This window comes from Anguilla anguilla, chromosome 15 (genome assembly GCF_013347855.1).
Source record: "Anguilla anguilla isolate fAngAng1 chromosome 15, fAngAng1.pri, whole genome shotgun sequence".
Classification (NCBI taxonomy): Eukaryota; Metazoa; Chordata; class Actinopteri; order Anguilliformes; family Anguillidae; genus Anguilla; species Anguilla anguilla.
In genome coordinates, this window is record NC_049215.1 from 35,248,885 (window position 1) to 35,276,764 (window position 27,880).

At 51.2% G+C, this 27,880-nt stretch overlaps 1 protein-coding gene across 4 annotated transcripts in view; it reads left to right on the plus strand.

Annotated features, from left to right (window-relative positions):
• Positions 1-27,653, plus strand: part of nalcn (sodium leak channel, non-selective) — a 120,744-nt gene extending 93,091 nt beyond the window's left edge. Inside the window, exons 17-45 of one of the 4 annotated variants that reach the window (XM_035393209.1) lie at positions 201-337; positions 1,911-2,052; positions 4,504-4,577; positions 4,704-4,805; positions 5,634-5,703; positions 5,984-6,075; positions 6,728-6,850; positions 7,610-7,666; positions 9,024-9,144; positions 9,525-9,656; positions 9,999-10,166; positions 10,765-10,869; positions 10,974-11,080; positions 12,026-12,146; positions 12,521-12,619; positions 12,774-12,867; positions 17,007-17,113; positions 17,572-17,646; positions 18,067-18,186; positions 18,891-18,959; positions 19,482-19,630; positions 20,565-20,658; positions 20,823-20,955; positions 21,604-21,719; positions 22,235-22,392; positions 24,211-24,361; positions 24,600-24,749; positions 25,230-25,350; positions 26,875-27,653. In XM_035393209.1, coding sequence (XP_035249100.1) covers positions 201-337; positions 1,911-2,052; positions 4,504-4,577; positions 4,704-4,805; positions 5,634-5,703; positions 5,984-6,075; positions 6,728-6,850; positions 7,610-7,666; positions 9,024-9,144; positions 9,525-9,656; positions 9,999-10,166; positions 10,765-10,869; positions 10,974-11,080; positions 12,026-12,146; positions 12,521-12,619; positions 12,774-12,867; positions 17,007-17,113; positions 17,572-17,646; positions 18,067-18,186; positions 18,891-18,959; positions 19,482-19,630; positions 20,565-20,658; positions 20,823-20,955; positions 21,604-21,719; positions 22,235-22,392; positions 24,211-24,361; positions 24,600-24,749; positions 25,230-25,350; positions 26,875-27,068 — 3,381 coding nt within the window. In that variant the 3' untranslated portion in view covers positions 27,069-27,653. The remainder of the gene's footprint in view (positions 1-200; positions 338-1,910; positions 2,053-4,503; positions 4,578-4,703; positions 4,806-5,633; positions 5,704-5,983; positions 6,076-6,727; positions 6,851-7,609; positions 7,667-9,023; positions 9,145-9,524; positions 9,657-9,998; positions 10,167-10,764; positions 10,870-10,973; positions 11,081-12,025; positions 12,147-12,520; positions 12,620-12,773; positions 12,868-17,006; positions 17,114-17,571; positions 17,647-18,066; positions 18,187-18,890; positions 18,960-19,481; positions 19,631-20,564; positions 20,659-20,822; positions 20,956-21,603; positions 21,720-22,234; positions 22,393-24,210; positions 24,362-24,599; positions 24,750-25,229; positions 25,351-26,874) is intronic. The other 3 variants (XM_035393212.1, XM_035393210.1, XM_035393213.1) reach the window with 3 other exon arrangements.
• Positions 27,654-27,880: the final 227 nt, after the last annotated feature.

The window sequence follows — 27,880 nt, forward strand, 5'->3', positions numbered from 1 at the left end:
GCGATTAACGTGAATGGTACGCTCGTTCGGCAATAAGATTAGAATAAGATTACAATTTCACGTCTTAACAGAAAGCGAACCTTAAAAACGCACCTTAAAGTGGACGCAGTGAAAGTTGTTGTCGCGCGTTTTAATGAAGTCAGCCCCGGGCGTCAGGTGCGGGTTTTTTTTTTCCTCACGCTTCGCCGACCTCTCCGCAGCTGAAGCAGAGCGAGGCGAACGCAGACACCAAGGAGAAGCTCCCGCTGCGGCTGCGCATCTTCGAGAAGTTTCCCAACCGGCCGCAGATGGTGAAGATCTCCAAGCTGCCGTCGGACTTCACCGTGCCCCGGATCAGGTGGGGGGGGGGGGGGGCTGGGCTCCGGGGGTGGGGAAAGGGGGGTGGGCCTGTGTTGGGCTTCCCCAGCAGCAGCTTCTGAAACAAGACAAAAAAAAAAAAAAACACTTCATTACAGACACGTATGCAGATGTGCTCTTGGGCGTCCCTTCAAAGAGGTGGTTGAAATAGGCAAGGAGTGGAGATATTCACACCGGTATGCTAATTACCAATCAGAAACGATGGTTTTCAGAAGGCCCTGCTGTCGTCATAACACCTTTTTTTATTTTAAGTCTAATGTTGCCAATTATTTCTGAGCAGTGGGGAAGCCTGATAATCAATGAACGTCGTGCTCGAAGCCCCATATTGGTCTGATTAAGGCTACATTTAGAAACCACTAGAAACCCCACCAGCACCACCACCACAACAGCATGACCATTGGTGATTGGTCATGCTTAACTTAGACCTTGACCAATCAATCGAATGTTATTTATATAGCACGTTCTCCCAAGGATTTGTCACAATACACTTCACAGTTTTCCCTGGCCTAAACCCCCACAGAGCAAGTCAGAGGCAACAGTGCTGGGGGGCATGTAGGAAAAAACCTTGGCAAGATCCAGACTCTGTGGGGGGGATGCTGGGGGGGGGGGGGATGCATGCACAACCTCCTTAAGCAGTGTTATGGTCTCTATCTGCGATTAAACTTCAATCAGTTCACTAATAAAACGGTACAGGAGAAGGACGTGTTTCCGTTGGAAATGAAAGGACTGCTGGAGCACAGCTGTGTGTTTGCCTTCATCCTCCCAGACTTCTATTGATTCTCCCACGCACCATCTGCTACAGGGCTCTCTCTGGACGTTCTGATGTTCACAATGCTGCTCTGAGACTGTGTGTGTGTGTGTGTGTGTGTGTGTGTGTCTGTATGTGTGTGTGTGTGCGTGTGTGTGTCTCTGTATGTGTGTGTGTGTGTGTGTGTGTGTGTGTGTGTGTGTGTGTGTGTGTGTGTGTGTGCGCGTGCGCGTGTCTCTGTATATGTGTGTGTGTGCGTGCGTGTGTTTCGGTGTGTCTTTGTGTGTGTGGTTGTGTGTGTGTGTACCTGTTTGTGTGTCTATATCTGTGCATGCATGTGTGTGTGCATGTGCATGCACGTGTGTATGCGTGTGTGTGTTCGCTTGTGTGCACGTGTGTGTGCTTGTGCGTGTGTGTGTTTACATGTTCGTGTGTGTGTTTGTTTGCATGTGTTCGTGTATATGCATGGGTGTGTGCGTATCATATGTACGTGCATATGTGTGTGTGTGTGCGCACTTGTGTGGGTGTACCTGTTTGTGTGTCTATGTGTGTGCATGTGTTTGCATATGTGTGCATGTGTGTTTGCGTGTGTGCGCGAGTGTGTTTACATGTTTGTGTGCTTGTGTGTGTGTTTACATGTTTGTGTGTGTGTGTGTGTTTACATGTTTGTGTGCGTGTGTGTTTACATGTTTGTGTGCATGTGTGTGTGTGTGTTTACATGTTTGTGTGCGTGTGTGTGTGTGTGTGTGTTTACATGTTTGTGTGTGTGTTTACATGTTTGTGTGCATGTGTGTGTGTTCCACAGAGAGAGCTTCATGAAGCAGTTCATCGACCGGCAGCAGCAGGACACCAGCTGCCTGTTCCGCAGGCTCCCCTCGGCCTCCTCCTCCTCCTGCGACCACTCCAAGCGCTCCGCCATCGAGGAGAACAAGTACATCGACCAGAAGGTAGCGCTGCCCGTCGCCCCGCCCCTTCAGACACATTCAGGGGTTCCTCTGCCGTCGCTCCCCACCACGACCCCGCTTGGGTTGTGCCATTAGCCATGTTTTATGTGGGGGGGTGAGATTCAGGGGGGGATAAGATTCGGGGAGGTGAGATTCGGAGGGGGTGAGATTAAGGGGGGGTGAGATTCAGGGCCGGGATGAGATTCGGGGGGATGAGATTCAGGGGGGGTGAGATTCAGGGCCAGGATGAGATTCAGGGGGGGTGAGATTCGGGGGTGGTATGAGATTCAGGGGGGGTGAGATTCGGGGCCAGGATGAGATTCAGGGGGGAGTGAGATTCAGGGGCGGGATGAGATTCAGGGGCAGGATGAGATTCGGGGGGGATGAGATTCGGGGGCGGTATGAGATTCAGGGGGGATGAGATTCGGGGGCAGTATGAGATTCAGGGGCGATGAGATTCAGGGGGGTAGCAGCGCTCTGCTGTTACTTGTGTCTGCATTCGCGTTGGGCGCCCGGCTGATGTGACGGGTTAATGTGGAAAATGGCAGCTTTCTTTCCCCACCTGAGAGACGCGCTTTCTGTTCACGTCTCCTTCACCTTTGCGGAGGCAGGAAGACGCTTCCCGCTGAAATAATTGTGGCTCTTAAAATGTGAAGACTTAAGAGCAACTGAGTACTTCTGAGAATTCCCATGACGGTGTGTGAAAGAAAAGTTTTTTTTTTCTTTTGTTCTGAACGATTTGAGTTCGTGCCAGTTCAGGGGGAACTTAGTGGGATATTCTCTTTAAAATAAAAGCTGTCAGTACATCTTGGCACCTCAGAGAAAAGTGAATATCTAAAAACAGCTGGAATTTAATTGTAAGGTTTCGCTTATTTATTTAAAAAGTGAGTGAATAAGCGCTTGAGAATAAACCTCAGGGGATATATATGATCGGACTTCAGTGCAATGTTTCTGTTTAACACAACGTCCTGTGGGTCAGTGGAGGAATGCTGGGAGGTTATTGTTGATGGAAGTATGAAGCTGTATCACACAATTGAAAGCTCTGTAAAGAGGTAACTAGGGTGTATTGGATACTGAGTGATTATTGTAAGGTGAGCTCAGGCCTGGGGAGCTGTGAGCCCCTCACACACGTGCGTAATATTGACTCAGGCACTGGAGAGCTGCCGTTCTGCTCTTGTTCTTTTTTTGTGAGTGCATTCATAAATACCACATGACTCCTGCCCCTTTTTAAAAAAAGAACAGCGGTGATGTTCTGTCCCTCTAAGGCCAGGTGGGGTGCCCCTGAACATGAATAATGCTCCAAGTGCTGCCCCGGGGTCCTCAAACTGGGCAGTTTTGGTTTCTGAAAAGAGAACCGCGTTCGCCCTCCCCCCCCTTGCCCTTTCCGTTTCTCTGATGTCACAAAAGTCGCGCCGTCGTTCCGCAGTGCGTTGGCGCGAGCTCAGGAGACCTCTGTAACCGGGCCCAACCCCTCGCCGAAATCTCCCCCTGGTAGAGCCGCAGTCCGAGTGACTGTCCCAGAGTGGGATAAGCCCGTCTCAGAAACGCCCTTTCTGTCTCCTCATACCGTGTCAGTGCTGTGCCACCAGCATGTTGCAGCCTGGGCTGTACTGTTAGCTAGCTAGCAAGTTGACCTGGCTGTTTAGCAATTTGGTTACTGGGCTAATACATCTGTTATCCCTGATTGGCTAGTAGCTAGCGGATCAGACACAATAGCACAGCTTTACCCAAAGGGTTATTGAAGTTACTGAAGATTCGGCAGTGCTTTCTTTTGGAGGTTTGCCGAACGGATTCCAGTCCATCGGCTGCCTGTGGACATATCTTTGATGGTGGTCTCTGTCGAGGAATGCCAGCTCACATTTTTCAGCTTGAAATGTTCAGTTTTAAGTTTGAAATGTTTGAATTGTTGCCTACCCTTCCGTGATTTGCGCGTCTGGCTGTTTCTTGGATCAGCAGTTTCGCTCCCTGAATAAGGGCACTTCTGTCCTGTTGAGGTGGTATTTATGTTGTGGCCAGATGACAGAGAGCTGACGGCCTGCAAGTTAGATGTGGGGGGGGGGGGGGGTGGGTAATGCCAGGATTAGTGTCTGTTTTTGTGGTGACCTTTGAGCTAGGTGCATTGCTTCAGCAAAAATATCCAGCTGTATAAATGTATACTGTGTTAAAAAAAAAATGCAAAAGCTGTGTAAGTCTTTCTGGATCAGGGCCTCTGCGAAATGCCTGTAATGTAATACGCTGGTGTAAGATTTACTCAATAAATCAGGTTAAGGGTGGAACCGCTGTGTCCCCACATGGGATTTGAACCTGTAACCCCTGTGCTTACAGGCGAGCTTTCCCTAAATGTGCGCCCCCTGTTCTGCCTGCAGCTGCCTTTCTGTTATTTATCTCTCATTTCTCTAACTCATCTCTCCTTTCTCTTACTCATCTCTCCTTTTCTCTTTCCTGCTTTCCAAGCTCCGCAGATCGATATTCAGCATCCGCGCCCGCAACCTCCTTGAGAAGGAGACGACCATCAATAAGATCCTGCGGTAAGACCCATGTCTTTTTACGGCTCGTAGAGACGGGCAGTGTGTAGGGCATGCTTTAGGTGCGAGTGGTCATGTGACCTGGGGAAGGAGCGTGGCGCTGTGTGACTCTCCTCTGTGCCGCCGCAGGGCCTGCACCAGGCAGCGCATGCTGAGCGGCTCGTTCGAGGGCCAGCCCGCCAAGGAGCGCTCCATCCTGAGCGTGCAGCACCACATCCGCCAGGAGCGCAGGTCAGTGCTCATATACACATCACATCCGCCAGGAGCGCAGGTCAGTGCTCATATACACATCACATCCACCACCACATCCGCCAGGAGCGCAGGTCAGTGTTCATATACACATCACATCCGCCATCACATCCGCCAGGAGCGCAGGTCAGTGCTCATATACACATCACATCCGCCACCACATCCGCCAGGAGCGCAGGTCAGTGTTCATATACACATCACATCCGCCAGGAGCGCAGGTCAGTACTCATATACACATCACATCCGCCAGGAGCGCAGGTCAGTAATCATATACACATCACATCCACCACCACATCCACCAGGAGTGAGGATCAGTGCTCATACACACATCACATCCGCCAGGACCGCAGGTCAGTGCTCATTTATACATCACATCTGCCATCACATCCGCCAGGAGCGCAGGTCAGTGGTCATATACACACATCACATCACATTGCATTCACTGCAGGTACAGGTCATATTTGACAAATATAAAGTTATTCAGGTCTCCATATATCATATATCATGTCCATTATATCGTATGAACCTGCAGTGCACAGCCAGCCACTGACACACGTACACATGCACATGTGCACACACACACACACACACAGGTAATATGTACATATCACATTTATTGTTAGTTGTTATTCTTCCTTTTACTGTCTTATTACATTTACCAGCAAAGTTTAAACTGGAGTTGGTGCAGAATATGGGCAGTATATGAAGATGTAGCTGAGCAGGTCTTAGTCTCTCTCCTTCTCTCTCTCTCTCTCTCTCTCTCTCTCTCTCTCTCTCTCTCTCTCTCTCTCTCTCTCTCCCTCTCTCCAGGTCCCTGAGACATGGCTCCACCAGCCAGCGAATCAGCCGTGGGAAATCTCTGGAGACTCTTACCCAGGACGTGAGTGTACCACACACCAACACACACGCTGACACACGCCATCACACACTTTCACACACACACACTCTAGCACACACTGGCACACACACTCCCACACAAGCTCTCACACACGGTCTCACACACACTCTCAGCCATACAACTCAAACCCCTCCTCCTCTCCTCTCCTCCCCTCCCCTCCCTCCCCTCTCCTGTCCTCTTTCTCTCCCTCCCTCTCCTCCCCTCCTCCTCCCCTCCCCTCCCCTCCCCTCATCCTCTCCTCTCCTCCTCTCCTCCCCTCCAGCACTCCAGCACGGTGCGGTACCGTAACGCTCAGAGGGAGGACAGTGAGATCAAGATGATCCAGGAGAAGAAGGAGCAGGCCGAGATGAAACGGTAGGAGGCCTGGAGGTTGTCCCCCCCCCAAAGTCCGTAGGCCCCCCCCCCCCACCACTATGTCCATACACACCAAAGGTTCCCCCACGACCGTACACCCCAGCCCCCCCCCCCCCCCACAATCCACGTCCACACGCAGCCCCCAGGGGGGCAAGGACAGCGCAGAGAGAATTCTCATTACTGAGCCCCCCCCCCACCCCAGAGCTCCCCACGCCCACGTCAAACCAACGTCTCATCATGCCCCCCCCCCCCCACATAAACAGCTCAGCTCTTAGCATTCAGCTCCTGCAGAGTTTAATCCCCTGAGCAGCCCAGAGGCTGGAGTCTCGCTCTCGCGCTGTACAGTTAGACATGGCTGTGTTCAGTCTAATGTCTTCTTCAGCACTTAGGGACCATGCAGGGTAGTGCTAGGTCTAAGAAGCGCTGTCATTTCTACACGCTGAATCCAAAATGTGCAGGAATGTGCACTTTAACCACATGTGAATTGTCTGATTGCAATTCTAACATTGTGGAGTGCAGAGCCAAATCAAAGTATAAAACAAACAAAAAAGTCTCTGTCCCAAACATTATGGAGCGCACTGTGTGTCCATCATATGTGCCTCAGTCTGTCTGACTGTGTCCAGTTGTGCGTGTGGTTCTGTGTTTCTCACAGGAAGGTGCAGGAGGAGGAGCTGCGGGAGAACCACCCGTACTTCGACAAGCCCCTGTTCATCGTGGGCAGAGAGCATCGCTTCCGGAACTTCTGCAGAATGGTGGTGCGGGCGCGATTCAACGCGTACGTGTTCATCTTTTCTTCGCTCATTTTATGAAAATGCTTTCACAGCGGTAGTTCACTTCCTGCAGTTTCTGTTCAAATATCGTTTCAGTTTTTGTGTGATTTCAATAGGCCTAATCAGTTTTTGTTGTTGAATATTTGGAGGCATCTCTGATGACCTGCTGATTTAACAATGACTGGCCTGCGGCATTCTGGGGTTTGTAGTCTAAGGCAAAGAAAGTTCTTACAAGTACACTTCAAGTTACTCTAGAGCAGCATGTGCAGTAACATTACACCTTCAGAGGTTATACATGTGTGTGTGTTGCCAGATTATTCTTCTAGACTATTGCACTCAAGGGAAGAACCAGCACAATATAAAAACTGATATTTATGTTTACTATGGACTGTGAAGAAGCGCTATAAAATTTATTTCTTCATATGTTCAGCCTCATAACATTGATTGTACACTAAACATGATATAATATTTTAAAAAGCCCCAGAAAGTGAACTGTCTCTTTAAAGATGACGGTCGGATAATAAACTCGGTCAAAGAAACGGCGGTTGGTGTAATTTATTTAAACTACCTGCACATGAATCACTCATTTCAAAATGAGCCCGGGCGCGAAGCTGAGTGAGTGTCAGTGAACCTGAAATTGAGTCGCGGATGAATTATCGCTCTGTTCCTTTTCTGTCAAACGGTATGTTCGGGGGCTGCTTTCATAATTCGCTTATTACTTGTGCATCATGGGAAATATGCTAATAATGTGCTTTTGTATGCAGGTCAAAAACAGACCCAATAACGGGAGCGGTGAAGAACACAAAGTATCATCAGTTGTAGTGAGTCGGGAATTATGTTTTTTCTGTGTGTCGATATGTACACCTGGTTTATTTCATTTGGGCATTTTACGTCACAGTTATCTACCATTAATCTGTCATCGTGTTATTGACAGATTTGTGTACTTCCATTTTGGCTGTTGCCAGTCGTCAAACTTGACGTAGCGACGCACGCTAAATCATAGCTAATGCAAACCTCAGGGTGTGAAGACTTGCTAACATGGCGTCGACGCATTATTGAATTCACTGGAATAAAGAAATGAGCAAGAACAGAGGACTTGCAGTGCTGTAAAATCAACCCTTTGACACAAAATTGCATCAGATTACATGTAGCATGGAGCCCTTGAATATGAGAATCAGCCTGAAAGGTTGTCATTAGAGTTACTGGCGCTGGGGAGCTTAAATAGAATCCGCCCCCCTCTGATGAGCTGACGGGGGCTCTGTTGTGTGGCCGTTCGCGAGAGGAAGAAATGATGTTTTTCTCAGCAGAGCGTGAAATCGGGTCAGTCTTATATAAGACGGCTAATTACAGCGCCTTAGACGAGCTGAGATTGAAGGGCTCTCTGTAAGAAGCCAGGACTCTTTGAAAATGTCTCACGCCGTGACTGTGTTTGTGAGTGCTGACTGTGTTTGAGAGCTGACTGTGTTTGTGAGTGCTGACTGTGTTTGAGAGCTGACTGTGTTTGAGTGGGGACTGTGTTTGAGAGCTGACTGTGTTTGAGAGCTGACTGTGTTTGTGAGTGCTGACTGTGTTTGAGTGGGGACTGTGTTTGAGAGCTGACTGTGTTTGAGAGCTGACTGTGTTTGTGAGTGCTGACTGTGTTTGAGAGCTGACTGTGTTTGAGAGCTGACTGTGTTTGTGAGTGCTGACTGTGTTTGAGAGCTGACTGTGTTTGTGAGAGCTGACTGTGTTTGAGAGCTGACTGTGTTTGAGTGGGGACTGTGTTTGAGTGGGGACTGTGTTTGAGAGCTGACTGTGTTTGAGAGCTGACTGTGTTTGTGAGTGCTGACTGTGTTTGAGAGCTGACTGTGTTTGTGAGTGCTGACTGTGTTTGAGAGCTGACTGTGTTTGTGAGAGCTGACTGTGTTTGAGAGCTGACTGTTTGAGTGGGGACTGTGTTTTTGAGTGCTGGCTGTTTGAGAGCTGACTGTGTTTGTGAGTGTTGACTGTGTTTGAGTGATGACTGAGTTTGATTACTGACTGTGTTTATGAATACAGACTGTGTTTTGAGAGCTGACTGTTTATGAGTGTTGAACGTGTTTGAGTGCTGTGTTTGAGTGATGGCTGTGTTTATGAGTAATGACTGTGCACGAGGGTTGACTGCGTACCTGTCGTAGTGACTGTGTGTGTGTTCCTCAGCGATCTCCTGGGCCTGGTCACCTATCTGGACTGGGTGATGATAGTGGTCACCATCTGCTCCTGCATCTCCATGATGTTTGAGTCTCCCTTCACCCGGGTCATGCAGGTCCCCACCCTTCAGGTAAACGGGGGAGTTTACTGCTGACTGTTCCAGTGCATTTCAAACCCCATGCTTCCCCTTCCACCAATCAAGCTCTACATCTTGCCGGTGCTAGGCAACATGCACAACCCCTCTGAGTAACATAGTTTACTCCTGTTCAACCTTTGTGTCAGTCACATTTGTAGTTTGTGAACTTGACAAAGCTTTGTTTTTTTAACATAATTTAAGACACACACAAATCTTTTACCAAGCTGGTACAGTCATGGCAGCTTTGTGTTCGGCATTGCCAGTTCCATTTCACACTCGTTTCAGTTTTCTCAGAGAAACAGAGCAGAAATTTACCAGCTGGCATCCGATCTCGGACGAGCTTAACGTCGTTTCTGTGTTTCTGTGACCTGCAGATCGGAGAGTACGTCTTCGTCATCTTCATGAGCATCGAGCTCAACCTGAAGATCATGGCCGACGGCCTCTTCTTCACCCCCACGGCTGTCATCCGCGACTTCGGAGGGGTCATGGACATCTTCATATACTTAGTAAGAGGAACGCCGACTGTGTCTCTACCTGCGTGTACCTGTAGGGGGCGATGGGCGTGTCTCACACACTGGCACTCTCTCTCTCTCTCTCTCTCCCCCCCCCTCTCCCTCTCTCCCTCTCTCTCTGTCTCTCTCCCTCTCCCCCCCTCCCTCTCCCTGTCTCTCCCCCTCCCTCTCTCCCCCTCTCCCTCTCTCTCTCTCTCTCTCTCTCTGTCTCTCTCTCCCCCCTCTCTCTCTGTTTCTCTCTCCCTCTCTCCCTCTCCCCCCCTCCCTCTCCCTGTCTCTCTCTCTCCCTCTCTCACTCTCCCCCTCTCTCCCTCTCCCCCCCCCCCCCCCCCCCAGGTGAGTCTGATCTTCCTGTGCTGGCTCCCGGCGAACGTGCCGCCCGAGTCGGGGGCGCAGCTGCTGATGATGCTGCGCTGTCTGCGGCCGCTGCGCATCTTCAAGCTGGTGCCGCAGATGAGGAAGGTGGTGCGTGAGGTCCTCAAGGGCTTCAAGGAGATCTTCCTGGTGAGAGACGCACACTGGATACACGTACACACGCACGCACGCACGCACACACACACACACACACTCATACTCAGACACACACACGCAGGCACACACACATTCACACTGGATACGCGTACACACACACACACACACTGGATACGCGTACACGTTTACACGCACGCAGGCAAACACACACATTCACTTACACAGCCACACACACTCAGTGGATACGCGCACACGTTTACACGCACACGGGCACACACACTCACACAGACATATACACACGCTCACTTGCACACTCACAAACACGCTCACATACATGCTCACACACTCACACATGTTCACACACTCACACGCACTCTTGCTCACACACACACACGCGCGCGCTTACACACACACACACACAAACACACATATACATGACAGGGCTCATTACCATGTCTAACTGCACTGGTGGGCTGAGGCTGCATGGAGAAGCTTTACCTGCCTTGGATAGTTTAATAACGTTTTAAAACGCTTTGCGATACGCTTCGCAGATAAAGAGTGCCTCTGTTAAAGCCAGTGTGAGTGAGGTGCAGCGAGCAGAGCTTTACTGGCCTGTGACTGCTCCCCGCAGGTCTCCATTCTCCTCCTCACCCTCATGCTGGTCTTCGCCAGCTTCGGAGTTCAGCTCTTCGCCGGAAAGCTCGCCAAGTGCAACGACCCTCACATCGACGAGCGGGTAGGAGCGAGTGGCCGTGCCGACGCGCCGCGTGCGCGCGCTCGCGAACCCGCCGCGGCTCGAGTGTCATGTGACCTGGCGCTCTCTGTCCGTGTCTACCGCAGAGGGACTGTCACGGAATATTCCGGATCAACGTCAGCGTCTCCAAAAACCTGAACCTGAAGCTGAAGGTGGGGGAGAAGAAGCCGGGCTTCTGGGTGCCGCGGGTCTGGTGAGCCGGTCTTTACCGCCTTCTTCCAAAACCCTTTAAAGCGTTTCTGTACCAAAGGGAACAAGGGGGGGGGGGGGTTCACAGAAGAGGGGGTGTGTCTTCATGACCAGCATCGGGGGGGAGGGGGGAGGGGGGGGGGGGGGGTACTGGTAGGGAGCTGACGAGCAGTCTGTTGGGATTTTGTGGACCGTGTGAAGCGGGCCGCTGCGATCCTCCTTTCACGCGCGTGGGGAATAGCGGAGTTAGCGGAGTTAGCGGAGTGGAGCGGAGTTAGCGGCGCATTCCGCCGTTTCCAGAGAGACGGCGGCGAATTTGGCTGAGTCACCGAGCGCCTCCATCCATCGGCCCATCTGCGTGCTCCCATAAGCCCCTGAGAGCCTCGCCGGTGTCTGATCAGGGCGACGTGCCGTCCGTGTGCACCACCCAACACCGCCCCCCTCCCCCCACACCCCGCCCCCCCACCCTGACACTCCACACCCCCCCCCCCACCCCCCCCACCCCCTCCCCCCCACACTCCACCCATCCCCCCCCCCCCCTCCCCCCACACTCCACCCCCCACCCCGCCCCCCCTCGCGGAAGGGTCTGAGGACGCTCTGTTTTCGCTGTCAGAGAAGGACGGGGAAACGAGCTGCGTTTACACGGCTCCCTCTGGAGGCATTCGCTTGATGATGGGGGGCCATTGGTATGCAGGTGGCCAGACTGGAAAGGGGGGGGGGGGAGAGGAATGAATTACTTTGACCCCCTGGCCAGGCCTTAATTACAGCCCCAGTTCTATTAAAAAAAAACTTTATTTTATGATATCAGGGGACAGAAAGTTTTCTCTTTTTAAGCGCTTTGTCTTCACCTTTCTCCAGCCGTGTCTGTGTGAGTCAGCGAGTCCCGCTTCTCTCTCTCTCTCTCCCTCTCTCTCTCTCTCTCTCTCTCTCTCTCACTCTCTCGCCCCAGGGCCAACCCGCGGAATTTTAACTTCGACAACGTGGGCAACGCCATGCTGGCGCTGTTCGAGGTGCTGTCGCTGAAGGGCTGGGTGGAGGTTCGGGACGTCATCATCCACCGCGTGGGACCGGTACGCTGCCCCCCCCCCCCCCCCCCCCGAGACCCCCTCCCCCCCCGAGACCCCCCCTGCACCCGAGACCCCCACTTTCTCCTCCACAGTGCTTAAGGTTGTGGTTCTGAGGCCATTGCTCTTGTACATGGGCGGCAGTGCAGTATAATGGGTAAGGAGCTGGTCTTGAAGCCTAAAGGTCGCAGGTTCGATTCCCAGGTAGGACACTGCCGCTGTACCTTCAGCAAGATACTTAACCTGCATTGCTTCAGTATATATCCAGCTGTATAAATGGATGCAATGTAAATGCTATGTAGAAGTTGTGTAAGTCGCTCTGGATAAGAGCGTTTGCTAAACGTAATGTAACGTACTGTAACGTCTGTCTCCCACTGCAGATACACGGCATCTACATCCACGTCTTCGTCTTCCTCGGCTGCATGATCGGCCTCACCCTGTTCGTGGGCGTGGTCATCGCCAACTTCAACGAGAACAAGGTGGGCGGGATGTGTGAGCCCGTGTGGGGGAATCCAGTGCCACCCCGTCCACCACGTCTGGATGAGAGCGTCTGCTGAGTGCCTGTAGTGTGCTGTAATGTCTCTGATTGGCTGAAGAGGCCTGTGAGGAAGCTCAGTGTGTCTGCCTCCCCAGGGCACGGCTCTGCTCACGGTGGACCAGCGGAGATGGGAGGACCTGAAGAGCAGACTGAAGATAGCCCAGCCGCTCCACCTGCCCCCCCGCCCAGGTGAGTACTACAGCAGGGCCTCCCAAAAACCTGCTGCACCCCTCCCCCTGCCCCCCCGCCCAGGTGAGTGAGCTACAGCCCGCTCCACCTGCCCCCCCGCCCAGGTGAGTACTACAGCAGGGCCTCCCAAAAACCTGCTGCACCCCTCCCCCTGCCCCCCCGCTCAGGTGAGTACTACAGCCCCCTGCCCCCCAGCCCAGGTGAGTGAGCTACAGCCCGCTCCACCTGCCCCCCCGCCCAGGTGAGTACAACAGCCCCCTGCCCCCCCTGCCCAGGTGAGTGAGCTACAACCTGCTCAACCGCTCCACCTGCCCCCCCACAAGGTGAGTGTGCTACAACCCCTCCCCCCCCACCCAGGTGACTGAGCTACAGCCTCCCAAAAACCCGCTCAAACAAATGACACAGGTTTTAAACCTTTATGTAATAGCCCTTGTCTCATTTCTTCATGCTTGGCGGTCTTATATGATATATGATAATATCATATAGTTTCATGGCCTCTCACACAGATAATGCCATCACTCTTTAGAGATGTGTCTGTGTGCTATAACGTTAAATGGCCTCTCAGTGGAGTTTAATGGGTGTTGATACAGATCTCAAAGGTTGACCGGTCCACTGTAGTGCGGGTCCATTGGTGAGGTCGTTTCACGGGGCCTTGAAATTAATCACGACGGTCAACGAACGCTCACGCTCGCCAGAGAGCTACACGCCTGTGCGGTCCGGAGTAACCGGGGAGAACCGGCTGGTTGGAACGCTGCTTCTCCTCCTCGTACGCTGGAGAAGCTGTTTGAGGGGTGGGGGTAGAGCTGCTCTGGGGCTGGGGGGTGGGGGGAGAGCAGCTCTGGGGCTGGGGGGGGGGGAGGGGGGAGGAGAGCAGCTCTGGGGCTGGGGGGGGGGGGGGGGGGAAGACTCAAAATATGGTTTTGAATCTTCCATTTCCTTGCGCATATTTGTCCGTTTGAGAGGCCGGTTATGCGTATGTGTCGCGGGTGTGAGGTGCCTGTAAACAGACGAGGCGCGTAGCGTTCAGACAGATATGCCTTTGCCTCGCAGTGCTGCGTCTGCTCTGGACTCTGCATGCTTGGACTGCGCTGAAAGAACAAGCCTCTGATTCCTCCAGTGTCTCATTGATGCATTATTTTCCCATTCATTCTCACAGTGGTTCCACTGAGAGTTCTAACACACAGAGAATTCCGGAATTCACATTTCCCGTAATGGAGGCATGAAGAGCTATGGCAGGAACGCCGGCAAGGGGAAGTGGGAATCGGGAAGCCCGGGCGGGGCTGCGATCGGAACGCCGCCGCGGCAGTTATAGCCGCTGGCAGATCCGGCCGAACGCTCGGCTCTTCAGCGAAAAGGGAGATAATAACAGCCAGCGTGAGAGAGAGAGAGAGAGAGAGAGAGAGGGGTGGAGGAAGACTAGCTGTACATTTCGCTGATGTGTCAATTTATCTCCGCTGGAGTGGCAGGGGGGATGTGTTTGGAGCTGCGCTGTGGGGATGGCAGGAACCGAAGAAGGAGGTAGAGAGAGAGAGGAGAGGAGGGAGAGAGAAAGAGGGGAAGAGTGGGAGAGAGAGATTGAGAAGGAGAGGGGGGAGAGAGATTGAAAAGGAGAGAGGGGGGGAAGAGAGATGGAGAAGGAGAGGGGGGGAGAGAGATGGAGAAGGAGGGGAAGTGAGAGAGAGAGAGAGAGAGAGAGAATGAAGGCTGCATAGACTACTTTATACCACTCCTTGGGCTAACAGGAAAATCAGCGCTGGTGAATCCGGCAGCTCTGATGTGATGTTGAAGCAGCTCTGATGTGATGTTGAAGCAGCTCTGATGTGATGTTGAAGCAGCTCTGATGTGATGTTGAAGCAGCTCTGATGTGATATTGAAGCAGCTCTGATGTGATGTTGAAGCAGCTCTGATGTGATGTTGAAGCAGCTCTGATGTGGCTGGATTCAGGGCTTCACTGAGGGTGGGGCGGTGTGGCTGAGGGCACTGAGTGCAGTGAGATACATTCTCCTGGTGTGGTCTAATGAAAGGCCCCCAGCTTGTCTGTGTACTGTATGTACTTTCACTGCTCAGGAGGCAGAACTGAAAGCACTGGGGGAAGAAATGATTAAAGTTGAAGCTCTGGGCAAAGACGTGGTATTGACTACGCGACTGAATACGAGTTCTGTAGTTGTACGTAGTCGTATTCAGCTGTAGAAATGGTCACGCGCGTACACGGATGTCAGGTGTCCTGATGTCAGGTGTCCTGTTGTCTTCTTTGGCGAAACGAAGGGATGCTTTCCCGTTTGAGTTTCCGGTTGTATGTTGTGATATATATAAGCCCTGATTGATTTGAATGGTACTGAGATAGTAGAATGTTCTAGAGAGTATCAGAGCAGCAGATTCGGCCTCTTAGGAGTGTAGTGAGCTGCCATTGGTGTGACTTAATCTTGTGGGAAATGCATTTAATGGAGAAGACTCTTCTGACGTTGAGATCTCTCCAACTGTACGCGGTCCTGTGCCTACTCAAGCGGCCCAGTGCCCAGGGCTAACGGCTGTGGGTGCCTGTGATGTCTGTAAGTTCTCTACAGAAGCCAGTAGGTCACCGTAAGAAAGCAGCACCCGTTTCACTGACTGTTATTATTACAGCAGTGTGAGTCTGAGGGAGATTAATGTGCAAGCTGTTCTTGCGGGAAAGTCATAATTAATACAGCGGGGAGATTTATTCATTCGTGAATTTGTGCTTAGAGTGTGAGGGATTTATTACTGTCAATAAAGCTTTAAATAATTGCTATCATCCAGTAAAGAAAAATGAAAACACTCAGTAGACACAATGTGTAATAAAACTGTAATCTTAAAATGTGGTCTGGCCAGAGTTTTATAGGGTGTCTGCTTTTTTTTCCCCCACTCACAAAAACCTTGGCATCTGATTCCTATTATTAAAGTCACTATTATTGAAGTCACCTATTATATGAAGTCACTGTCACAGGGTTAAAATGGTACTCTGCTACGGTGTCTCTGGAGTGGACAGATGGGCCATTTTAAGTGTCAGAGGTGCGAGGACCAGACATGCTGTTTTTGTACTGCACTTGTGTGACAGCGAAGGCCAAAGTTCTCAGAAGACCAGTTTCAGAAAGAACAATTTACGGAGGCGGAGAAATCTGAACGGTTCAAAATGGCGGACCGAAGGTGAGGCGGAGCGGCGAGGGAAGGTCGGTTATAAACGCGACGCTGAATCAGACGGGGGCGGTAAACGGCGGCGGTAAACGGCGGCTGCGGGCCACAGGCGGCGAAGAACCACGGAGAGATTCGGATCTTGATTTAAATGTCTGGCGCCCACACAAGCGGCTACGCTGAGAGAAAAAAGCTCTGAGCTCAGATCAATATGGCAGGGATAAAAGGAGACTGACACCGGGAGCTCCATGCCAAGCTGAACTCCCTCGGTTTCCCTTGGAGAGAAGTGCTCCTGACCCTCTATATGCGATGATTCATGCCCTGCATTATCAGATTATTTTATATATGATCCCCCAGTGAGTCTTCATATTTATGAAGTCAGCCAGTGGCCTTTATGAAAATTCTTCAGGGCACCTACTGTGGTTTCTAAAAATATATAAATTTGAGGCTACTGACAGTGCATCAAACACCCAGGTGAGGTCACACTAATTTGTACTTGAGCATCCAGTGAAAATATCTCCATGAGTGAAATTATTATTACTTGTATATAGTTTTTTCCATAGAAAACCTAAAATAAATGTTAAGCTCCAGTTATCTTAATTATAAAAATTAAAGTAGGGTTTTGTAAGTATAGTTCTTCTTCATACAAGCTTATGGAGTGTCTTGGTGCTGAACCGGGAAATGACAAAATCAGGTAAAGTCTCTAACTGGACCCTTTCCTTATTTTGAATATTAATTCCATGTCTCTTCTGTGATGTATCTGTTTGTGTCTTGCTCTAGCCTGCCAATGTACTTCCCGTCCAAAATCCAAGATCTCCAGAACTGTCTGTATCTGTACTGTCTTGGACACTGGGTGCCTTCACAATGTGATTTGCTTCCAGTAGAAAAGTGTTCAGAGTTTAAAGATTTAATTGAGTTTGTGATTGTTTTGTTAGCCTGTTTTTTGAACGTGCACGTGAACGTGTCGCTCTTTCTGTAATTACTTTCTGCAGAAAATGGCGGCTTTCGTGCCAAGATGTATGACATCACTCAGCACCCCTTCTTTAAGCGTGGCATCGCCGTCCTGGTCCTGGCGCAGTCTGTGCTGCTCTCAGTCAAGGTGAGAAAGTCACCGTTTTTCAGTTAAGGTGAGGAAAGTCACCGTTTTTCAGTTAAAGTGAGGAAAGTCACCGTTTTTCAGTTAAGGTGAGAAAGTCACTGTTTTTCAGTTTAGGTGAGAAAGTCACTGTTTTTCAGTTTAGGTGAGAAAGTCCCCATTTTTTCAGTTAAAGTGAGGAAAGTCACCGTTTTTCAGTTAAGGTGAGAAAGTCACCATTGTTTTAGTTGAAGTGAGGAAAGTTGCAGTTTTTTAAGTTACGTTGAAGAAAGTTATAGTTTTTTTAGTTAAGGTGAGAAAAGTAATAGTTTTACTGCAGTGTGTTTTAAATCCTCAATGGGTATCAGAGATTTCAGTCTTGAACAAGGCCCCAACTTAATATTCAAGCTCACTCACATTTAGATTTTGTGTGTGTATGTGTGTGTATGTGACGTGTGTGTGTGTGTGTGTGTGTGTTTCAGTGGGATGTGGATGACCCTGTGACCTTTTCCCTGGCGACCATGTCAGTGATCTTCACCTTCATATTTGTGCTGGAGGTAAGGCTGGTGTGCTTCTCCTGTTGGTCACAAAAGCAGAATAGACATGGAATAGTGCACTTAGAAAACTACTGGAAGTGAAATCCGTCGCTCTGACGACTCTAAATCCTTATACAGACCTGCAGGGTTGGCGATTGACTCTGAAGTTTCAAAGTGAATTATTTTCTAACCTAATCAAGTGTTTGAACAGCGATAATAATGTGGGAAATATTGTTAGCGCTCTCTCAGAGTATTGGTTGCATTTCAAAGATAATAGGCGGGCTGTACCATGGGTCTGCCACAGGGAGTTTTTCCTTGCCACTGTTGCTTTAGGCTTGCTCCTGTGGGGAGGTTTAGGCCAGGGTTGTCTGTGAAGCGTATTGTGACAGTTGAAGTGCGCTATATAAATACGTTTTGATAGATTTTTGATTGACGGTCCAGGTGACGATGAAACTGATCGCCATGTCGCCAGCCGGGTACTGGCAGAGCAGGAGGAACCGTTACGACCTCCTGGTGACCTCCCTGGGCGTGATATGGATCGTCCTGCACTTCGCTCTGCTGGTAAGCCTCGTCCTGGTAGCGTGCCGTGAGCCGAGCGTTACGCTCCTCCAGCGTGCGCGTTAAGCTGCAGTGCGTCTGTCCGGCTGAAGTGGTTTGGAGAGCAGTCAGCTGGGATCGCTCAGAACACTTAACCAGTGCCAGCCAGCGGCAGATGGGCCCCCCCTTCAGGTTCTGGTCCAGTCAGGTTCTGCTCAGGTTCTGCTCCAGGTTCCCCCTCTGAGTCAGGTTCCGCTCAGGGTTCCCCCTCTGAGTCAGGTTCTGCTCAGGTTCTGCTCCAGGTTCCCCCTCTGAGTCAGGTTCTGCTCCAGGTTCCCCCTCTGAGTCAGGTTCTGCTCCAGGTTCCCCCTCTGAGTCAGGTTCTGCTCCAGATTCCCCCTCTGAGTCAGGTTCTGCTCCAGGTTCCCCCTCTGAGTCAGGTTCTGCTCCAGGTTCCCCCTCTAAGTCAGGTTCTGCTCCAGGTTCCCCTTCTGAGTCAGGTTCTACTCCAGTCATTTTCCCTGCCACGGCCGCCCCAGGCCTGCTCTTGAGGGGGGTGGGGGTTCAGGCCTGGATGTCTGGAAGGCTGCTTTGTGACAGTGCCCTTTATAGAAAGCGCTATAGAAAATGAAATTGAATTGAATTGAAGTGAATTGAAAGTCGCTGACTTGGTCAGTGCAGTGAGCCGGAATGAAGAGGCCTCCTGTTCTGTCTGATCTGATCTGCAGAATGCCTACACCTACATGATGGGCACCTGTGTCATCGTCTTCAGGTTCTTCACCATCTGCGGGAAGCATGTGAGTATGTGAGCGTGGGGGGGGGGGGGGGGGGGTGTGGGGGGTGTGGGGGGTTCAGAACCGCGTCCGATTCGTCAGATATCCTCGTCTCTTTCGTCATTTTCAGGGCTGCTTAACTCTGCAGTTTTTCCTGCTTTCTGTAAACCGTAAACACTGTAAGAGCTGTGCAGGGCTCAAATAGAACCGTCAAGCCTGAAAATATTAGATTCACCCTCCAGAACCAGGGATGGATAGACCTCTACTAGCCTGTTTTCCTGTGTTTAGACTGTAGAGGAAAGTAGTCTCATAACAGAATTAGGCCATCTGTTATTTCAGTACTTTGTGTCCCATTGGTTCACCAAAGAGGTACCTTTCTCAACAGCAGTGTCTAACCTGGGAATTGAACCTGCAACCTTTGGGTTACAAGCTCAGTTCTCTGACCTCAGGCCTGACTCTGACATTTTGAGTCTGATGTGTCAAGTGGTTTTTTTGTTTGTTTGTTTACCTGTTCTATCTGTCCACCCCCATTCCCCCTCCCCTCAGGTAACGCTGAAGATGCTGCTGCTCACAGTGGTGGTCAGCATGTACAAGAGCTTCTTCATCATCGTGGGCATGTTCCTCCTCCTCCTCTGCTACGCCTTCGCCGGGGTGGTCCTCTTCGGCACCGTCAAGTATGGAGAGAACATCAACAGGTCTGCCCCCCCACCCCCCAACCACCCCCCGAGAGAACATCAACAGGTCTTCCCCCCCAACCACCCCCCACCCCGCTTTTTAACGAGTAAGGGCCCAAAGTGTCACTCCAGCGAACGTGAGACTTGTATCTCCCTCCACAGGCACTCCCCGTGCTGGCAGGAACAGTGGGAGTCTGTTAGATTTCACACGGAGGAAAATGTGCAACTGCCAAAGCTGAACGTGTCACTATTCATCTCTTATTCTTCTTTTCTTAAATGAGCTTTCCACTAAACTGGGTTTTCTTTGTCTTGTTAATTGGATGACAGAATATCTAACCATAGTGCACTCTGTCCTTATCTTTGAATAACTTATTCCAGCAAGCAGGTTTTTTTTTTGTTTCCTCACATTCTTTTTTTTATTCAGAAACTGATCTGGTCATTTAGGCTGTTGCCAAAACTCATTACTTGTGAGAAAGGAGGAAGGTGATGACAAACTGACGGTAGAATCAGATGCCCTTCCCAAAAAAGGAAAAGGTCGCACCTGACAAAATGGCTCGCGCACTAGCACCAGAGCAAGATGAAGTCCCTGCTGAAAATTCCAGCGTAGACCAGCTGGGATTGTAAGCTGGTTAAAGTTTTGTCTTCGATACTTCTACCTGGTCATAGCTGGTCTGTGGCTGGTCAAAGTTGGTCTCTAGCTGGACAGAGCTAGTCAAAGCTGGTTAAGCCGGTAGAGTAAGCTGGTGGTCAAACTGGTGGACTAGCTGTGACTATATAGGGTGGTCAGCTGGTGACTGTCAAAAACACAGTGCTTGACCATCTTAGGCTGGTTTAAGCTGGAATGTTCAGCAGGGGTGGGACCCCAGCAAAGGTTTGCACTGACTGGCTTTTGCATAGCTGCGACATGCACTTCGGTCCAGCCAATCCTGAACGTGCGTTTTGTTGAACGTGGCAGGCACGCCAACTTCTCCACGGCGGGGAAGGCCATCACGGTGCTGTTCCGCATCGTCACGGGAGAGGACTGGAACAAGATCATGCACGACTGCATGGTAAGGGCCGCGGCCCGCCGATCGGCTACCTGGGCCTTACAGGTGACCGCAGAGAACACCCCATTGGCTCAGCCATCGAGAGGAAGTGTCTGTTCTTTTAAGAGCTCAGGGTCGGCCCTTAAACACGTCCCTCCCTTCCCTCCCCCCCCCCCACCCCCCCACAGGTGCAGCCGCCGTTCTGTACTCCAGACAAACACCGCTACTGGGAGACCGACTGCGGAAACTACGCCGGTGCCCTCATCTATTTCTGCTCTTTCTACGTCATCATCGCTTACATCATGCTCAACCTGCTCGTGGGTAAGTGTGGCTCTACGTCATCATCGCTTACATCATGCTCAACCTGCTCGTGGGTAAGTGTGGCTCTACGTCATCATCGCTTACATCATGCTCAACCTGCTGGTGGGTAAGTGTGGCTCTACGTCATCATCGCTTACATCATGCTCAACCTGCTAGTGGGTAAGCCTGTCTGTGCAGCCTCACACACCGGAGACTATTTCCTGTTTCATAAACACTTATTATTCCTGTGTGATTTCCTCCTGTCTTCGGCCTCATTGGCGGATGTAATTTATTTCTCCCACTGTCATTTTACCGTTATTATTTCCTGCCAGCGATAATGTTCCCACCAGACTGAATTATCTGCTTCATTTTGGAGCACAATGGCTTAATATTCAGAGAGAACGTTGAAAGAATCCTGATGAGTGTATGCAGCGGCCTGAAAACCTTTCATAAAATAATCTCCTAATTTTGACCATCTCTGCCTCTTCACTGGCCTCAAACGTTAGTGGTTTTCTGAACAAAAATACACTGAACGCGGAATGAGGCGTGTTTACTGAACACAAATACACTGAACACGGAGTGGGGCGTGTTTCCTGAACATGGATGCACTCTCAGACCTGAGACTCACAGGCTGGCCGGGCGCTTTGCTTCCTGTTTCCTGTTTTGCAGCCATCATCGTGGAGAACTTCTCTCTCTTCTACTCCACCGAGGAAGACCAGCTGCTGAGCTACAACGACCTGCGCCACTTCCAGATCATCTGGAACATGGTGGACGACAAGAGGGAGGTGCGTGGGGCAGGGTGCACTCTGGTGCCCCTTCCTTTTATCGAGAGGCGCTATTACCGACGGCTTTATGGCGGGAATCAAGAGAACCGCCAGCGTGAACTGCCCAATCAGACGTGACGTCAGTCAGAAGTGGTTATTCTCTTCCTCTGAAGCAGTGAAAGAAGAGAAGCGTGTCAGAATCCATAACGAGACATCATTTGTGATATGAGTGGGCATGCGTATATGTAGTGTTTGTCCTTCTGAGTCAGAAAAAAAACACTTTTGTTTGCTGTAGCTGACTGCACAGGATCATTAGGTCAGCCTACGAGTGCTTCTGGAACACTTGTGCTTTCTGCACTTTAATAAACCGAGAACGGATGTGACGGGATGTGACGGGATGTGACAGGATGTTACGGGATGTGACGGGATGTGACAGGATGTGACGGGATGTGACGGGATGTGACGGGATGTGACGGGATGTGACGAGATGTGACGGGATGTGACGGGATGTGACAGGATGTGACTCCCCCTCTCAGGGCGTCATCCCCACGTCGCGGGTGAAGTTCCTGCTCCGGCTGCTGAGGGGCCGGCTGGAGGTGGACCTGGACAAGGACAAGCTGCTCTTCAAGCACATGTGCTACGAGATGGAGAGGCTACACAACGGGGGCGACGTCACCTTCCACGATGTGCTGAGGTGAGAGAGAGGGGGAGCGAGAGAGGAGGGAGAGAGAGGGGGAGAGGGGGAGGGGGGGGAGGGAGAGAGAGAGGGAGAGAGAGGGGAGGGAGGGAGAGGGAGAGAGAGGGGGAGGGGGGGGGGAGGGAGAGAGGAGGGGAGGGAGAGAGAGGGAGGAGGGAGGGAGAGAGGGGGGGAGGGGGGAGGGAGGGAGAGAGGGAGAGCTGGAGGAGGGAGGGAGAGAGGGAGAGCTGGAGGAGGGAGGGAGAGAGAGCTGGTGGAGGGAGAGGGAGAGAGCTGGTGGAGGGAGAGGGAGGGAGAGCTGACGAAGGAAGGGAGAGATGGAGGGAGAGCGAGAGGGGGGAGGGAGAGAGGAGGGGAGGGAGGGAGAGAGAGAGGGAGGGGGGGAGGGAGAGAGGGAGAGAGGAGGGAGAGAGAGGGGGGGTGAGGGAGGGACGGAGGGAGAGCTGGGAGAGGGAGGGAGAGCTGGAGGAGGGAGGGAGAGAGAGAGCTGGTGGAGGGAGAGAGGGAGTTGAAGGAGGCCTTTGAATAAATCAAGAGAAATCAAAACAAGAAAACAAGCAAAAAAAAATAAATAATAATGCCCACAGACTGAAAAATAAATGACTTAATTAAAAAAAATATTCCATCATACCAAACAAATTACAGAAAAGACTATACTGAGCTGACAGACGGAGAGAGAGGGAGAGAGAGAGCGGATGGAGGGAGAGAGAGAGGGAGTTGGCGGAGGGAGAGGGAGGGCAGACAGGCCCGTTACACCTCCGCTGACACGCACACATCCGTTTTCGATCACTTCGTTTTGAGCGTGGTTCCGGAGCGGTGACTCAGGAGAGACACGCCTCCGCTCTGCCGGGGGCGTCCGACCCCAGGCTAATCAGGCTCCGCGCCGCTCTGGATTCAGAGCCTAAAATAAGAGAGCGGTGGGCGGCTCATTAGACACGTCTCTAATAACTCGGGTTCGGAGCGGAGCGGCGGCCATTTTGAGCAGAGGTGCAGCCGAACCAGGTCCTCTGAGCTGTAACTGAAAAGGGCAGCCAACGGAATCAGGACTCTGAGAGAACTGGTCAGCAGATACAGTATAATTGCAATGTTCATGTAACATGATAATTAATGCAATATGCAGTGTAAGGAACTGTAACTTATGAGCTATTATTATGTTGTGTAATGCAGTTCAGTGTGCAGTAATGCTGTGTGTAACACACTCTGTGGTCCCAGCATGCTGTGGTACTGTTCAGTGTAATGTTGTGTAATGCAGTGTAATGCTGTGTGTAACACACTCTGTGGTCCCAGCATGCTGTCGTACTGTTCAGTGTAATGTTGTGTAATGTTGTGTAATGCAGTGTAATGCTGTGTAATGCAGTTCAGTGTGCAGTAATGCTGTGTGTAACACACTCTGTGGTCCCAGCAGGCTGTCGTACTGTTCAGTGTAATGTTGTGTAATGCTGTGTAATGCTGTGTAATGCTGTGTAATGCAGTTCAGTGTGCAGTAATGCTGTGTAACACACTCTGTGGTCCCAGTATGCTGTCGTACTGTTCAGTGTAATGTTGTGTAATGCAGTGTAATGTTGTGTAATGCAGTGTAATGTTGTGTAATGTTGTGTAATGCAGTGTAATGTTGTGTAATGCAGTGTAATGCTGTGTAATGCTGTGTAATGCAGTTCAGTGTGCAGTAATGCTGTGTGTAACACACTCTGTGGTCCCAGCATGCTGTCGTACTGTTCAGTGTAATGTTGTGTAATGTTGTGTAATGCAGTGTAATGCTGTGTAATGCAGTTCAGTGTGCAGTAATGCTGTGCGTAACACACTCTGTGGTCCCAGCATGCTGTCGTACCGCTCGGTGGACATCAGGAAGAGCCTGCAGCTGGAGGAGCTGCTCGCCCGGGAGCAGCTGGAGTACACCATAGAAGAAGAGGTGGCCAAACAGACCATCCGCATGTGGCTCAAGAAGTGCCTCAAACGCATCCGGGCTGTAAGTGCCAGCACACACTCTCATGCGCACACACACCCTTGCATACACACCCCTGCATGTGTGGTTATGTACACGCATACATATTCACACAGAATGGTTGCCGGTGTGTGTGAGAGTAACGGTTGGTGGTATGTGTGAGAGTAACAGTTGGTGGTGTGTGTAATAGTTGGCGGTGTGTATGTGAGTAGTGGTTGGCGGTATGTGTAATAGTTTGTGTGTGCTGCCCGCTCTCTAACAGAAGCAGCAGCAGTCCTGCAGCATCATCCACAGCCTGAGAGAGAGCCAGCAGCAGGAGCTCAGCCGCTTCCTCAACCCGCCCAGCATCGAGACCACGCTGCCCAGCGAAGACGCCAACGCACACAACCAGGACAACCCGTCCCAGCCTGAGGTGGGCTGCTCCCTATGGACCCCACAAACCTCCAATATGATCAGTACATATGTACATTACATACAGCAAACACACACAACCAGGACAAACCCGTCCCAGCCTGAGGTAGGACCTATGGACCCCACAAACCTCCAATATGATCAGTACATATGTTACATTACATTATAGTTCCATTACAGCCATTTAGCCGACTTGCACAACGTTTTTTACATGGCATTTACATCCATGTATACCGCTGGATATATACTGAAGCAACGCAGGTGAAGTACCTTGCTTAAGGGTGCAGCAGCAGTGTACTATCCAGGATACTAAACGATCAGTCCCTGACTCATTATATTACACTGCCACCCATTATACTGCACTGTCCCTCTGTGCAGCATGTAGGACTCATTTATGTCTGCGGGTCATTAATAAAGCTTCTAAATGAGCGGGAGTGAACACGCGTTCACCTGCAGATACCTGTGCTCTGAATCCTCCCAGCAGAGCGGCAGCCTGCAGCAGCTCCTCAGCCCCACGCTGTCCGACCGGGGCGGGTACCGGCAGGACTCCACCGACATCGGCAAGCCCCAGAGGAAGCTGGGCCAATGGCGTCTGCCGGCAGGTGAGCGCGGCTCCGCCCCCCCCCCCCCCACCATCCCCCCCAAACCCCCCCAGCCCCCCCCCCAAACCTGCCCCCACCACCCCGCCTCCTCACCCTTATACAGCAGTTCCGTCAAACAAACACACTCACCTGATTGCTCTTGCATAGATCAGCGATGACTGTACCGCGTGGGGAAATGACCCTGCCACAGGGGTTTTACTCATCGAGTGGAACTCGTGCGGTGCTGTAATTGCGGGAGGAAATGAGTTTTCTGGGTGTTAATGTGCGTTTTGCCGCTCTTTCGGTCGGGTCTGAGAGGGCCCGTTTTGATTGATGTTTTTATTTTCGTCAAATTTCATTTCGGCGCAACCTGAGAAAATACGGCCATTTTGTTTTATGTGAGAGCAATACAGAATTATACAGTGGGCAGACTGTACTGCAGCTGCTGAACGCATGCATCTTTAATAAGGCTACACCTCTGCATGCAAATTAACAGCAGCCATTTTGATTTCTAAACCGAACACATTCCACGGAGAAACTTTTTCATTCCAACTCTCTTTCTTCTTCACTCTGAATAATATGAACCCAACGTATGTTTTGCCTGGGAGAAAAAACAAAGTCATTGATAATTTGTCGCACAACATAAATGAAGGTGTCGCACTATGCTTGGCCTGCGGGGAAGAATTCTGTCATTTCCGTGGTAACGAGATGCTGAAACTCCTGACTGTTAGTTTGCATTTGTAAATCTGTCCAATGACGGTGTCCGTGACATAACAACATTGAGAAATGGTGTTGTGCAACACTTTATTCCAGTTGAAAATACGTCAGTTCTGTTGATCGTTCTGTTGAAGTGCGAGGAAGTGTAAATTGGGCTCTATTATCTGTTGAGTCCGCTCAGTGTTTTTTGCACGCACGCCTGGCTGAGGCCTCAGTGTCTGCATTGGGGCCTCAATGTCTGCATTGGGGCCTCAGTGTCTGCATTGGGGCCTCAGTGTCTGCATTGGGGCCTCAGAGTGTCTGCATTGGGGCCTCCGTGTCTGCATTGGGGCCTCCGTGTCTGCATTGGGGCCTCCGTGTCCGCATTGGGGCCTCAGTGTCTGCATTGGGGCCTCAGAGTGTCTGCATTGGGGCCTCAGTGTCTGCATTGGGGCCTCCGTATCTACATTGGGGCCACAGTGTCCGCATTGGGGCCTCAGTGTGTCTGCATTGGGGCTTCCGTGTCCACATTGGGGCCTCAGTGTCCGCATTGGGGCCACAGTGTCCGCATTGGGGCCTCAGTGTCTGCATTGGGGCCTCAGTGTCTGCATTGGGGCCCTCAATGTCTGCATTGGGGCCTCAGTGTCTGCATTGGGGCCTCAGTGTCTGCATTGGGGCCTCAGTGTCTGCATTGGGGCCCTCAATGTCTGCATTGGGGCCCTCAATGTCTGCATTGGGGCCTCAGAGTGTCTGCATTGGGGCCTCAGAGTGTCTGCATTGGGGCCTCCGGGTCCGTATTGGGGCCTCCGTGTCTGCATTAGCCCCTCTCTCTGGTCTCTGGCCGTGCAGCCCCAGTACCCGCGGGCCAGTCAGTTTCCTCTCTGGCTTTGCTCTCTGAAGGACGGACCAGCGTCAAGTCGGTGGTGTGCAAGATGAACCCGGTCAGCGACGAGGCGTCCTCGGGCTCCGAGGTCAAGAAGTGGTGGACGCGTCAGCTGACCGTGGAGAGCGACGAGAGCGGCGACGACCTCATTGACATTTAGGAGTCGGTACCGTTTCCTGGAGTTCAGAAGGCCGAGGGGCGCGCAAGCAGAGGTGCTGATGGGAAATGTAGTCCTAGAACTGTTTGGAGGCAGAGTGACATACTGGGAACCTAAATCCCATTTTGCATCAGGAAAGGCCCACACGTGAATACGGATAACATGAGAATATGACTCTCTGGATTAGGGGGTCTGTGTAGCAAACTGACAGGGAAAATGTAAAGCTTCTTTGCAGCCTCTTAACTGCTGGCTTCAAGTTTGAGCGGCATTGTCGCTAAACACCGTTCAACACTCAGTGTCTGTCCAGGGTTGTGTAAGGGTCTTGTGGTGGTCTGCTCATTAGAGTGTGTTGTGTGTATGTGTCTGTGTATGTGTGTGTTTGTGTGTGTGTGTGAATTCACAACGTGAGTGTGTGTGTGTGTCTGCACGTGTGTGTGTAATACCTGAAGGATGTTCCTGGGGAAGCGTGTGTTGTGTGTGTTGTCCTGTTTCAGTGTTTGGCTGTGTCTCTGTGTGTGTCTGCTGGGTGTTTGGCTGTGTCTGTGTGTGTGTCTGCTGGGTGTTTGGCTGTGTCTCTGTGTGTGTCTGCTGGGTGCTTGGCTGTGTCTCTGTGTGTGTCTGCTGGGTGTTTAGCTGTGTCTGTGTGTGTGTCTGTTCGGTGTTTGGCTGTGTCTCTGTGTGTGTCTGCTGGGTGTTTGGCTGTGTGTGTGTCTGCTGGGTGTTTGGCTGTGTCTCTGTGTGTGTGTGTGTTCGGTGTTTGGCTGTGTGTGTGTCTGCTGGGTGTTTGGCTGTGTCTCTGTGTGTGTCTGCTGGGT